The 14,893-nt window shown below is 43.7% G+C and overlaps 1 protein-coding gene across 1 annotated transcript; it reads left to right on the plus strand.

The window, feature by feature from the left end:
- The first annotated feature begins 7,887 nt into the window (after nucleotides 1-7,887).
- hs3st1l2 (heparan sulfate (glucosamine) 3-O-sulfotransferase 1-like 2) lies at nucleotides 7,888-11,540 on the plus strand. Its single transcript, XM_014143351.3, has 4 exons — nucleotides 7,888-8,206; nucleotides 8,457-8,721; nucleotides 8,899-9,073; nucleotides 9,183-11,540. Exons 1-4 carry the CDS (start codon nucleotides 7,979-7,981, stop codon nucleotides 9,409-9,411), a joined length of 897 nt encoding a protein of 298 aa, XP_013998826.2. The 5' UTR covers nucleotides 7,888-7,978; the 3' UTR covers nucleotides 9,412-11,540.
- Nucleotides 11,541-14,893: the final 3,353 nt, after the last annotated feature.

Raw genomic sequence — 14,893 nt, forward strand, 5'->3', positions numbered from 1 at the left:
ATGAGAGAGAGAGGGAGAGATATAGAGATAGACAGATAGAGATATATAGATATAGAGATAGATAGATATATAGATAGATATATATATAGAGAGAGAGATATAGAGAGAGATAGAGAGCTATATAGAGATATAGAGATAGATAGAGATATATAGAGAGAGATAGACAGAGATCTAGAGAGAGAGATAGATGAGATCTAGAGTGATAGACAGATAGAGAGATAAATAGAGAGATATATATATATAGAGAGAGAGATATATAGAGAGAGCGATAGAGAGCTATATAGATATAGAGAGAGAGATATATAGAGATAGATATATATAGAGAGAGAGATAGAGATCTAGAGAGAGAGATGGATGAGATCTCCAGAGATAGACAGATAGAGATAGATAGATAGATATATAGATATATATATATATAGAGAGAGAGCTATATAGATATAGAGAGATAGATAGATAGATATATAGAGATAGATAGAGATATCTAGAGAGAAATAGATAGAGATCTAGAGAGAGAGATAGATGAGATCTAGAGAGATTGACAGATAGATATATATATATATATATAGATATAGATATATATATATATATAGAGAGAGAGAGAGAGAGAGAGAGAGAGATACATAGAGATATAGATAGCGAGAGAGATAGATAGAGATATATAGAGAGATAGATATATATAGAGAGATATAGATATATAGAGAGATAGATATATAGATATAGAGAGTGATATATAGATATATAGAGAGATATATACTGCTCAAAAAAATAAAGGGAACACTTAAACAACACAATGTAACTCCAGGTCAATCACACTTGTGTGAAATCAAACTGTCCACTTAGGAAGCAACACTGATTGACAATAAATGTCACATGCTGTTGTGCAAATGGAATAGACAACAGGTGGAAATTATAGGCAATAAGCAAGACACCCCCAATAAAGGAGTGGTTCTGCAGGTGGAGACCACAGACCACTTCTCGGTTCCTATGCTTCCTGGCTGATGTTTTGGTCACTTTTGAATGCTGGCGGTGCTTTCACTCTAGTGGTAGCATGAGACAGTCTACAACCCACACAAGTGGCTCAGGTAGTGCAGCTCATCCAGGATGGCACATCAATGCGAGCTGTGGCAAGAAGGTTTGCTGTGTCTGTCAGCGTAGTGTCCAGAGCATGGAGGCGCTACCAGGAGACAGGCCAGTACATCAGGAGACGTGGAGGAGGCCGTAGGAGGGCAACAACCCAGCAGCAGGACCGCTACCTCCGCCTTTGTGCAAGGAGGAGCAGGAGAAGCACTGCCAGAGCCCTGCAAAATGACCTCCAGCAGGCCACAAATGTGTATGTGTCTGCTCAAACGGTCAGAAACAGACTCCATGAGGGTGGTATGAGGGCCCGACGTCCACAGGTGGGGGTTGTGCTTACAGCCCAACACCGTGCAGGACGTTTGGCATTTGCCAGAGAACACTAAGATTGGCAAATTCGCCACTGGCGCCCTGTGCTCTTCACAGATGAAAGTAGGTTCACACTGAGCATGTGACAGACGTGACAGAGTCTGGAGACGCCGTGGAGAACGTTCTGCTGCCTGCAACATCCTCCAGCATGACCGGTTTGGCGGTGGGTCAGTCATGGTGTGGGGTGGCATTTCTTTGGGGGGCCGCACAGCCCTCCATGTGCTCGCCAGAGGTAGCCTGACTGCCATTAGGTACCGAGATGAGATCCTCAGACCCCTTGTGAGACCATATGCTGGTGCGGTTGGCCCTGGGTTCCTCCTAATGCAAGACAATGCTAGACCTCAGGTGGCTGGAGTGTGTCAGCAGTTCCTGCAAGAGGAAGGCATTGATGCTATGGACTGGCCCGCCCGTTCCCCAGACCTGAATCCAATTGAGCACATCTGGGACATCATGTCTCGCTCCATCCACCAACGCCACGTTGCACCACAGACTGTCCAGGAGTTGGCGGATGCTTTAGTCCAGGTCTGGGAGGAGATCCCTCAGGAGACCATCCGCCACCTCATCAGGAGCATGCCCAGGCGTTGTAGGGAGGTCATACAGGCACGTGGAGGCCACACACACTACTGAGCCTCATTTTGACTTGTTTTAAGGACATTTCATCAAAGTTGGATCAGCCTGTAGTGTGGTTTTCCACTTTAATTTTGAGTGTGACTCCAAATCCAGACCTCCATGGGTTGATAAATTTGATTTCCATTGATTATTTTTGTGTGATTTTGTTGTCAGCACATTCAACTATGTAAAGAAAAAAGTATTTAATAAGATTATTTAATTCATTCAGATCTAGGGTGTGTTGTTTAAGTGTTCCCTTTATTTTTTTGAGCAGTGTATATATATATAGAGAGAGATATAGATATAGAGAGACAGATATAGATATATATAGAGATATAGATAGATAGATATAGAGATAGATAGATAGAGATAAAGAGAGAGATAGATTGATAGAGATATATAGATAGAGATATATATATATATATATAGAGAGAGAGAGAGATATAGATATGGATATATATATATATATATATATAAGAGAGAGAGAGAGAGAGAGAGAGAGAGAGAGAGAGAGAGAGAGAAAGATAGATATAGAGAGATACTTTCAGGATCCCTGATAAAAAGGGATTTTTCGCTCTCCTTTTCCTCTCCTCTTTTCATTCCTCGGTCTTCTGAACAAAGAGATCTGATCTTCAAACTGAAGCCCATTCATGTAGCATTTATCTGCCGGCATAGAGGAGTACTTGGAAAGAGGCTTCTTAAGCTTTGGGAGTAGTTGGCACACAGACAGACACTATGGCACATTCAGCTGCTGCATGGGCTCAAGGAAGGCACATTCAGCTGCTGCATGGGCTCAAGGAAGCAACACATTCAGCTGCTGCATGGACTCAAGGATGCATCACATTCAGCTGCTGCATGGGCTCAAGGAGGCATCACATTCAGCTGCTGCATGGGCTCAAGGCCCCACCCAGCCAACACACATTCAGCTGCTGCATGGACTCAAGGAGGCATCATTAGTCTTACTCCAAGACTCTAACCAATCTGTCACCGTTGTCATATTCACCCATTTTCCAGTCGTTCTTTCACAGAAAGTGCTGCATGTCTGTAGCAGGAGTTGTTCCTGACCATGTGACTTGGCTAGGATAAACGTTTCAGGTCAGGTCACACGGTTAGGAGAAACTCCAGATCCTAAATGTGAATATGGTTGACCATGTCTCTTTAAAATGTCCTAACCTAATTTGATTGTAAGACCCACTTGGATAGTTTCAGTCTAGCCACACATGGAATGTGAATATGAGAAAGTATCATAAGATTGTCTTTGTCATTTGGAGATGCAATCTACACATATATTGAATATTTTGTAATATGGTTTAAGTATGTTGTGATAGTTGTCTGAAGGGATGAGTCAAATCAATAGTGAAAAAGAGAGAAATGGAGAGAGAGAGAGAGAAAGAGAAAGAGAGAGAGGGCGAAGGAGAGAAAGAGAGAGAGAGAGAGAGAGGGTGAGGGAGAGAAAGAGAGAGAGAGGGCGAGGGAGAGAAAGAGAGAGAGAGAGAGAGAGAGAGAGAGGGCGAGGGAGAGAAAGAGAGAGGGCGAGGGCGAGGGAGAGAAAGAGAGAGAGAGAGAGGGCAAGGGAGAGAGAGAGAGAGAGAGAGACGGCAAGGGAGAGAAAGAGAGACATACAGAACAGAGCAACAGAGTAACAAATAGAGAGAAAAAACAGCGAGAAAGAAACAGAAAGAGAGCGAGTTTATCTATAGCAAGGTTGGCATTCCACCGGCTTTCACCATGCCAACCCTCTACGGGGGCCAATCTCTCTACTGTGTTACGCACACACTCCCGCTGAGAACACTCAGCGTCCCTCATCCCCATCCACCCCTCCATCTCTCCATGTGTAGGATAATCCTCCACAAATACCAGCGCGAACCAAAAACATATTTTGAAGGCTCGGCACAAGTGAACAGACAGGGAACAGACACATACCGTGTGCTTGTGTTCACAGGGCACTAACACATGCACAGGTAGATAAGTGTAAACTAGCAGCATACCAACCACTACAATATGCAGACACACATACAGATGTAGGATCTTATTTTGACCTATATTGTCACAGTAACAGAATTTGAACATTTAGTCCATAATGTAGCTTGATCGGTGGTTAGGCTGTTAGTTGGCCAAAAGTATGCTACATTAAAGGTGCAATACTGTTAATATAACCAGTACTTTCAGTGAATCTATGTAAACCACAAAGCTCATCTGCATTTCCTGTGCAGGAAGATTCTCAGCAACAAAAAAGAGTGATCAAATGAAGATCCTATATCAGTACATAAACTAGCCGAGAGAGAGAGAGACTTCACCTTTGTATACCTTGTATTTGAGAGTAATTGGATGTGCATACTAATACCACTATACTTCTGAATTGTTTCATTAGGCGTCTCTGTCAGTGTTGTGCTAATGCAAGAGGTAATAAGTACTGTATACCTCACTGCTACTAAACAGGGTTTCCCTTGTTCTGTTTTGACCAAAACAATAGAAAATAAAGAGCTGTGAGATTAGAATATTTACGTGAGGTTGGTGGCACCTTAATTGGGGAGGATGGGCTTCTGGAAATGGCTGGGGAAAATACAGAAATTAAGAATAAGTGAGGGCATTAGCAGGGTTAGGGTCAGAGAGAGGGAGAGGGGGGTCAGTAGCAGGGTGGAAGTGAAGCAGAATGCTCTGCCTCTAGACAGGAGGGAATACTCCAGTGTATCAGGGAGACAGCAGGGAGGCTAAACACACAGTCAGACAGATAGAGAGAAACATTACTACACGATACTAACAACGCAAGCAGTGTGTTTTATATCCTCATGGAACAAAGTAATTGCCACCACTTTCAGAGTAACTAGTAGAAACATCAGCACAAACTCTTCAGCCTTGATAGGTGACTTGATGATGAACTTAATGGTGATGATGAGGAGAGACGCAAAGAGGCACCGGCCGGGGAGAGGACCTCTCAGGAGGTCCGGGCGGGGAGAGGACCTCTCAGGAGGTCCGGGCAAGGAGAGGACCTCTCAGGAGGTCCGGGCAAGGAGAGGACCTCTCAGGAGGTCCGGGCAGGGAGAGGACCTCTCAGGAGGTCCGGGCGGGGAGAGGACCTCTCAGGAGGTCCGGGCGGGGAGAGGACCTCTCAGGAGGTCTGGGAAAGAGGTCAGGGGGAGCGACAACATTCCCCTAAGGTGTAATTATTGAGGAACAGAGGAACAGAACACTGAGAAGGTTCCTCTCCAGGAACACACACACCACACACACACACACACACACACACACACACACACACACACTGAACACACACGCTGAACACAAACACACACACACGGTGAAAACACATGCTGAACACAAACACACACACGCTGAACACAAACACACACACACACAACAAGGTAATTAATAAGACATCAAGCCAGCCCGGACAGAACAACAGAAACAGAAACAAACACAACAACAATGTCAGAGGAAGGATAATGTTAGAACACTGCTGTGTAGGGACGATGTTCAGGCCTGGTGAACACAGAGGAAGGATAATGTTAGAACACCGCTGTGTAGGGACGATGTTCAGGCCTGGTGAACACAGAGGAAGGATAATGTTAGAACACCGCTGTGTAGGGACGATGTTCAGGCCTGGTGAACACAGAGGAAGGATAATGTTAGAACACCGCTGTGTAGGGACGATGTTCAGGCCTGGTGAACACAGAGGAAGGATAATGTTAGAACACCGCTGTGTAGGGACGATGTTCAGGCCTGGTGAATACAGAGGAAGGATAATGTTAGAACACTGCTGTGCAGTGACGATGTTCAGGCCTGGTGAACACAGAGGAAGGATAATGTTAGAACACTGCTGTGCAGGGACGATGTTCAGGCCTGGTGAACACAGAGGAAGGATAATGTTAGAACACTGCTGTGCAGTGACGATGTTCAGGCCTGGTGAACACAGAGGAAGGATAATGTTAGAACACTGCTGTGTAGGGACGGTGTTCAGGCCTGGTGAACACAGAGGAAGGATAATGTTAGAACACTGCTGTGTAGGGACGGTGTTCAGGCCTGGTGAACACAGAGGAAGGATAATGTTAGAACACTGCTGTGTAGGGACGGTGTTCAGGCCTGGTGAACACAGAGGAAGGATAATGTTAGAACACTGCTGTGTAGGGACGGTGTTCAGGCCTGGTGAACACAGAGGAAGGATAATGTTAGAACACTGCTGTGTAGGGACGGTGTTCAGGCCTGGTGAACACAGAGGAAGGATAATGTTAGAACACTGCTGTGTAGGGACGGTGTTCAGGCCTGGTGAACACAGAGGAAGGATAATGTTAGAACACCGCTGTGTAGGGACGATGTTCAGGCCTGGTGAACACAGAGGAAGGATAATGTTAGAACACCGCTGTGTAGGGACGATGTTCAGGCCTGGTGAACACAGAGGAAGGATAATGTAAGAACACTGCTGTGTAGGGACGATGTTCAGGCCTGGTGAATACAGAGGAAGGATAATGTTAGAACACCGCTGTGTAGGGACGATGTTCAGGCCTGGTGAACACAGAGGAAGGATAATGTTAGAACACTGCTGTGTAGGGACGGTGTTCAGGCCTGGTGAATACAGAGGAAGGATAATGTTAGAACACCGCTGTGTAGGGACGATGTTCAGGCCTGGTGAACACAGAGGAAGGATAATGTAAGAACACTGCTGTGTAGGGACGATGTTCAGGCCCGGTGAACACAGAGGAAGGATAATGTAAGAACACCGCTGTGTAGGGACGATGTTCAGGCCCGGTGAACACAGAGGAAGGATAATGTTAGAATACTGCTGTGCAGGGACGATGTTCAGGCCCGGTGAACACAGAGGAAGGATAATGTTAGAACACTGCTGTGTAGGGACGGTGTTCAGGCCTGGTGAACACAGAGGAAGGATAATGTTAGAACACCGCTGTGTAGGGACGATGTTCAGGCCTGGTGAACACAGAGGAAGGATAATGTTAGAACACCGCTGTGTAGGGACGATGTTCAGGCCTGGTGAACACAGAGGAAGGATAATGTAAGAACACTGCTGTGTAGGGACGATGTTCAGGCCCGGTGAACACAGAGGAAGGATAATGTTAGAATACTGCTGTGCAGTGACGATGTTCAGGCCTGGTGAACACAGAGGAAGGATAATGTTAGAACACTGCTGTGCAGTGACGATGTTCAGGCCTGGTGAACACAGAGGAAGGATAATGTTAGAACACTGCTGTGCAGGGACGATGTTCAGGCCTGGTGAACACAGAGGAAGGATAATGTTAGAACACTGCTGTGCAGGGACGATGTTCAGGCCTGGTGAACACAGACTTTAAACATGTCAACGTGGTGGCTGGACTTTGCATTCGCTCTCTACAAGTCGCCCTTTACGTGACTGGTTATCCGCCTGTCGAGGCCAAGTGACAGGCAGCACACACCTCCTCTCTGTTCCACAGACCAGGACTGAGAGATACAGGACCCCCCCATACCTCCTATTAAAAAGGACGAAATTGTGTGAAATTGTTTATTTTCTAATGTTAGTGTATTTCAGAGTCTATGACTGCCATGTGGGTAAAATGTGAACTTTTACCTTGACATTGTGCCAAATGAATAACAGAATAAACATTATGGATCCTCAGAGGAGAAACCCAGGTTGACACAGCAGCTCCAGCCTTCATGCAGTTTTAAAACACACCACAGTGAGGCGACACTGGTATATGCCAATCTTTTGAAAATAACACATAATTTATTTATTTGCAGGCTCTACACTGAAGACTCCTAGATCCTGAACCTGTGTTATCAAGGAGCCTCCGTCCTCTTCCCAGCCCCCTGTGTGTGTATCCTCCTATACCCGTGTGTGTGTGTGTGTGTGTGTGTGTGTGTGTGTGTGTGTGTGTGTGTGTGTGTGTGTGTGTGTGTGTGTGTGTGTGTGCACCCTTTGCCCTCCTTGTCCCAGTCCACCATGCTGTGGACTGTTCCCCTAGCTCTGCTGGTTCTCCTCCTACTGCAGACCCAGCTATGTGTCTGTCTACGGGGGCTCCGAGCAGCCAGCTCTTCCTCCTCTCGCTCTCGTAACGCCACCCAGCAGCGCCTACCTGGAGCCATCATCATCGGCGTGCGTAAAGGTGGCACCAGGGCCCTTCTAGAGATGCTCAACCTCCATCCGGATGTAGAGGTTGCCAAAGCTGAGGTAATGGCAAACAGAAGCATCATCAGCGTCATCATAACTTTGTTTGTAAAGCAATTTCACAATTTAGGCTATCATCAAGGCTCTAATAAAATTAAAAAGGTTATCCAGCATAACAGAATGAAAGAACAAGATAAATCCTAGAACAGATGCTTTACATTTGTGTGTACAATGAAAATACATGATAAAAGACCAAATAAATACAATAACAATTGTATAAGACATTAAACAACTCTAAATACTTTATATTAAGGTGCACTACTTCAACGTGGAAGAGCACTTCCAGCGGGGGCTGGCATGGTACCGTGCCCAGATGCCCTTCACCCTGCCTGGACAGCTGACGGTGGAGAAGACCCCTGGATACTTTGCCTCTCCCCAGGTCCCAGTGCGGGTCTGGGAGATGAATCCTGCTGTCCGACTACTGCTGATAGTTCGCGACCCCGCCGAGCGCCTCGTCTCCGACTATACCCAGGTCCTTCATAACCGTGTGACCCGCCACAAGCCCTACCAGCCTCTAGGTAGGTAGCCCAATTACCGAAAGGTTCAAGTTCTGGGCCGGGCGATGAAAATGTGGGGACTGAACTAGCTATATTTGTGGGCCACATCAAACAAATGGACAATAAAGTATCCTATTCTATTATTAATACAGTATTATAATATTATTTTCTACTGTAATCTATTGTATTATATTGTAGAGGAATTGCTGCTCCGGCAGGGCCACATCGACCCGGCCTACAAGGCGCTGCAGAGGAGCCTGTACCACCAGCACCTGACCCGCTGGCTGGATGTGTTCCCCAGGGAGCAGGTCCATGTGGTGGATGGAGAGGCCCTCATCAGACACCCCTTCCCGGAACTCCGCAGGGCCGAGAAGTAACACAAAACCTAATGAGAGAGAGACAGAGAGAGAGAGGTCATGCAGCCAAATGAATGAACTAATTGAGGTGATTAACGTTTTCTAATCTATCTATTTAATCTATAGGTTCCTGGACCTTCCCCCGCGCATTGCTCCCTCCAACTTCTACTTCAACACCACTAAAGGGTTCTACTGCCTCCTCTCTGCCGGGGGACATGACAAGTGTCTGGATGAGTCCAAGGGGAGGCCCCACGCTCCTCTCAGCTCACAGGCCTTCAGGAAGCTGTGTGGATACTTCAGAGAACCCAACAGGCTGTTCTTTGAGATGGTGGGGCGCTCCTTCAGCTGGTGTTGAACTGATTGGGACAGAGCACAGAGAGAGGAGACAGAGAGGGGACATTGGAGATATTGGCCTATAATAACAATATTTGTCCAAAACGTTACCTTATTATCAGTGTGATAATTCTGTTGGCTTGCTTGATTGATTGATGGTCCTGTGTGGCTCAGTTGGTAGAGCAGGATGCTTACAATGCTAAGATTGTGGGTTCAATTCCCACTGGGGTCTAGTATGGGAAGAAAATGTATGCACTCACAATTGTAAGTCGCTGTGGATAAGAGTATCTGATAATGATTGGTTTATTTGTGTTTATTGATGGGTGAGTGGGTGGATTAATCAGTTTAGGGTAGATGAGAGATGTGAGGACTACTGCTGCACACATAGGACTTTAGAGATCTCTACGTTTTAAATGTACTGTCAATGAGCTTCTCCAAGCCAGGCTGAAACCCTGGGAGTAAGCAGCATCCCAAGCAAAGACTGTATAAGATGACAAGCCCTCAATGAGGGACACACAGAATTACATGATGGGTACATTCAATATGGCTGCTCCACCCATCACAGATTAGAACCATCACTTGAATGGGAGCCATTCTAGTGATTAAATGTTTATGCTACTACCTGCTGGAGAACATGAACTGAAGTGCCCGTTCTGTGATACTGTATACCTGGTGGTCCTAATACTGCCTGATCATCACTCCTCCTGGTGCCTGTCATGTGAGCCTTTGCTTCCAGGGCTGAACACTTTCTGATGCACAAACTGCCATCAAATCAAGTGTCAGGAACTACAATAACCTGTGCAATACAATTGTATCATGAACAATCAGGACACATATATAACTCTTGAAATACAATATCTGTAGCTCCTTCTTCGTACGTTTGATGTTCATTAACATGAGTTCTACAACAGATATTGTTATAAGAAACAGATGAGTTCTACAACAGACACTGTTAAAAGAAACAGATGAGTTCTAGAACAGACACTGTTAGTAGAAACAGATGAGTTCTAGAACAGACACTGTTAGAAGAAACAGATGAGTTCTACAACAGACACTGTTAAAACCTCTTAATCTAACTCTTAATCTAACTGCCTGAAGCTCAGGCCCTGAAGCAAGGATATGCATATTCTTGGTACCATTTGAATGGAAACGTTTTGAAGTTTGTGAAAATGTGAAAGGAATGTCGGAGAATATAACACATTAGATCTGGTAAAAGATAATACAAAGAAAAAAAACATTTTTTTTGTACCATCATCTTTGAAATGAAAAGAAAGGCCATAATGTATTATTCCAGCCCAGGTGCAATTTAGATTCTGGCCACTAGATGGCAGCAGTGTATGTGCAAAGTTTCCGACTGATCCAATGAACCATTGTATTTCTGTTCAAAATTTTGTATCAAGACTGCCCAAATGTGCCTAATTTGCTAATTAATAACTTTTCATGTTCAAAACTGCACTCTCCTCAAACGATAGCATGGTATTCTTTCACTGTAATAGCTACTATAAATTGGACAGCACAGTTAGATTAACAAGAATTTAAGCTTTCTGCCAATATCAGATATGTCTATGTTCTGGGAAATGTTCTTGTTTCTTACAACCTCATGCTAATCGCATTAGCCTACGTTAGCTCAACCTATCCTGCAAGGGACCCACCAATCCTGAAGAAGATATTAAAAGATGAGTTTTAGAATGGACTCTGTTAGAATAAATGTATGAGTGTACAGAAGAATGTTTTGAAATGAGATTGGGGCTACTATGAACTGATGCCATTCTTTGCACTATGAACTGATGCTTAAATGCATAAAAGGTCAGTCTATTCAGTATATGTGGAACTACTGTAGCAATATGAAGCTATTTCAAAATGTCTGACGTTTCAGACTGCTTACCATTTTCACTGAACTGTTTACCATTGTACAAAGTATGCAAAATAATGTCCTCATCTAGATAATTATGTTTGCTAATAATTATGTTTGTTACTCTCATATTTCACTTTCAAATGTTCAATAGAAATGTATTTTGGGGGGGATTGTTGAATTTTGATTTTCAATTTCAATTTCAATTCGATTTCAAGAAGTTTGAGCTGTAATGTATTGTATGTTTTGAACAATATTTAATAGAATAGGCTCCCTCAATAAACAATGATCTCTATTTCGCTAGGTGTGTGTGTGTGTGTGTGTGTGTGTGTGTGTGTGTGTGTGTGTGTGTGTGTGTGTGTGTGTCAGTGTTTTCCATCAGGGAAGTTTTTTAGCTGCTACACGAGCAGTGCAGAACAAAGGTAAAGTAAGACTCTTTATAAAGTGGTCATACTTCAAACACTCAAGCCTCACACGTTAAAATAATCCATCCACCTAACAGGTGTGGCATATCAAGAAGCTGATTAAACAGCATGATCATTACACAGGTGCACCTTGTGCTGGGGACAATATAAGGCCAGCGCTGTTGCCAGAGAACTAAATGTTCATTTCTCTACTATAAGCTGCCTCCAATGTTGTTTTAGAGAATTTGGCAGTACGTCCAACCAGCCTCACAACTGCAGACCAGGCGTAACCACGCCAGCCCAGGACCTCCACATCCGGCTTCCTCATCTGCCGAAACATCTGAGACCAGCGACCCGGACAGCTGATAAAACTAAGGAGTATTTCTGTAATCCATTTTAAAGGGGAAAATGTATTCTGATTGGCTGGGCCTGGCTCCCCAGTGGATGGGCCTATGCCCTCCCAGGCCCACCCATGACTGCGCCCATGTTCAGGAATGTGTAATCCATAGATTAGGGCCTAATGAATACATTTCAATTGACTGATTTCCTTATATGAACTGTAACTCAGCAAAATCTTTGAAATTGTTGTATGTTGCGTTAATATTTTTGCTCAGTATACATTCTCATATAGGCTCATATGATACAACGCACCCTATATGTGTGATCGTAGTCAAAGCACATTCTCTATGATTATTATTGCTAATGACAGTGTAGTCAATGTTCAAGTCATCTGAACTGTCCTACTGCACATCAGAGGAGTGCTAGTGCTTTGATAGCTGTCTCTGGTGTAACACTGGATAAACCTGTAGATAAACCTGTAGATAAACCTTTTGACTGTCAACGGGACGAAAGAAGAATGTTCATCTCTGGGTCAGACTCATAAAAGTGAGGAGTGTACTTGTCCCATGTGACAACAAAAAAATAGAGAGGGTGTGTGTGTGTGTGTGTGTGTGTGTGTGTGTGTGTGTGTGTGTGTGTGTGTGTGTGTGTGTGTGTGTGTGTGTGCGTGTGTTTGGAGTTTGGAGAGAGAGAGAGAGAGAGAGAGAGAGAGAGAGAGATGACATCCACTGGAACACCTAATAGACCATTTCTTAAGTCCCTCAGAGCACTGACACAACCCCCAGCATTAGGTATGTAAATAGCGCCTCCTGCTGTTACATTACAATACTGGCTTTAATTGTCATCTCCCTGAAGGATCCTCACAGAAAAACCCCTGAGGTCCCTTTTGGTCTATTAGGTGTTCCAGTTTCATTTCCAAATTATAAAATGCAGAGCTTCATTTAATGTTTCCACACTTTTCTCAGTACAACAAATACACTCCCCTAAGTATTCATTTGGACAGTGGAGCTAAAATTTGTATATTTGTCTCCATACTCCAGCATTTTGGATTTACGATCAAATATTTAATATGAGGTGACAGTGCATAATGTCACCTTCTATTTCAGGGTATTTTCATACATATCTGTTTTACCGTTTAGAAATTAAAGAACTTTATGTATCTAGTCCCCCCATTTTAATATATATTCTTTCATCAATATTTGGACAAATTCACTTATAGTGCATTAAAGTAGTCAAAAATGCAGTATTTGGACCCATATTCTTAGCATGCAATGACTACATCAAGCTTGTGACTCTACAAACTTGTTGGATGCATTTGCTGTATATGTTGGTCGTGTTTCAGATGACGTTTGGCACAATAGGAACTGAATGTTAAATCATGTATTGTGCCGTTTTGGAGTCACTTTCATTGTAAATAAGAATAGAAGATGTTTCTGAACACGTCTACATTAATGTGGATGCTACTATGATTATGGATAAACATGAATGACTCGTGAATAACGATGAGTGAGAAAGTTAGAGGGAACTAAGATCATACCACCACTAAAAAATGCTAACTTGTTATTGTAATGGTGAGAGGTTAGAATGTTTTGGGGGCTTTATATTTGTGCATCTGTAACTTGCTCACTCATCATTATTCACAATTAATTCATGGTTATTCGTAATCATGGTAGCATCCACAGTAATGGAGAAGTGTTCAGAAACATCTTCTTTTCTTATTTACAATAAAAGTGACTCCAAAATGGCACAATACATTATTTAACATCCATTACTATTGAGCAAAACATAATCCAAAACACAACCAAAAGAAACTGGAAATGCATCCAACAAGTTTGTAGAGTCACAAGCTTGATGTAGTCCCTGCGTGCTATAAATATTGGACCAAATACTAAACTTTCGACTACATGTAATGTAGTGCACTATAAGTGAATTTGTCCAAATACTAGATAGTGCATTGAATTCTAAGCACTAAAACAGATATATTAGAAAAAGACCCTCAAATAAAAGGCGAGATTCTGTACTTTCGCCTCACATAAAACACTTGATCTCAAATCCAAAATGCTGGAGAACACCAAAAACATTAAAAGTTTTAGTTTCACTGTCCAAATAAATACGTAGGGGAGTGTCCATAAAGTGGCAGTAGTTAGGTCAGGAGGGCAGGATGTGATGATGTACTTTAATGATCCCTCCAACAGCAGACAGCCTCAGCACTGCTCTATATGATCACCCTTTTGTGCTCAAAACAGCGCGCTATTAAAGAGGTAAAAGTCCCTCAGAACACCAACCGTTTCAATACACCAACACCAGGGTGCAGGATGCAACGTTTTGGAACGTTCAGATAGAAATATGTTATGTAGAACAAACATGCCTCTCAGACATGTAGAAATATGGAATCAAGTCAGCTCTATTCATGGCATTTTTAACTGTGTTTCTAACAATGTTTGGCTACTGAACGTGGCCCTGACAAACATGAACATGGCCCTGACAAACATGAACATGGCCCTGACAAACATCAACATGGCCCTGACAAACATGAACGTGGCCCTGAAAAACATCAACGTGGCCCTGACAAACATGAACATTGCCCTGAAAAACATCAATGTGGCCCTGACAAACATGAACATGGCCCTGACAAAAATGAACATGGCCCTGAAAAACATCAACGTGGCCCTGACAAACATGAACATGGCCCTGACAAACATCAACGTGGCCCTGACAAACATGAACATGGCCCTGAAAAACATCAACATGGCCCTGACAAACATGAACATGGCCCTGACAAACATGAACATGGCCCTGAAAAACATCAACGTGGCCCTGACAAACATCAACGTGGCCCTGACAAACATGAACATGGCCCTGACAAACATGAACATGGCCCTGAAAAACATCAACGTGGCCCTGACAAA

This window comes from Salmo salar, chromosome 15 (assembly GCF_965601325.2).
Source record: "Salmo salar chromosome 15, fSalSal1, whole genome shotgun sequence".
Classification (NCBI taxonomy): domain Eukaryota; kingdom Metazoa; phylum Chordata; class Actinopteri; order Salmoniformes; family Salmonidae; genus Salmo; species Salmo salar.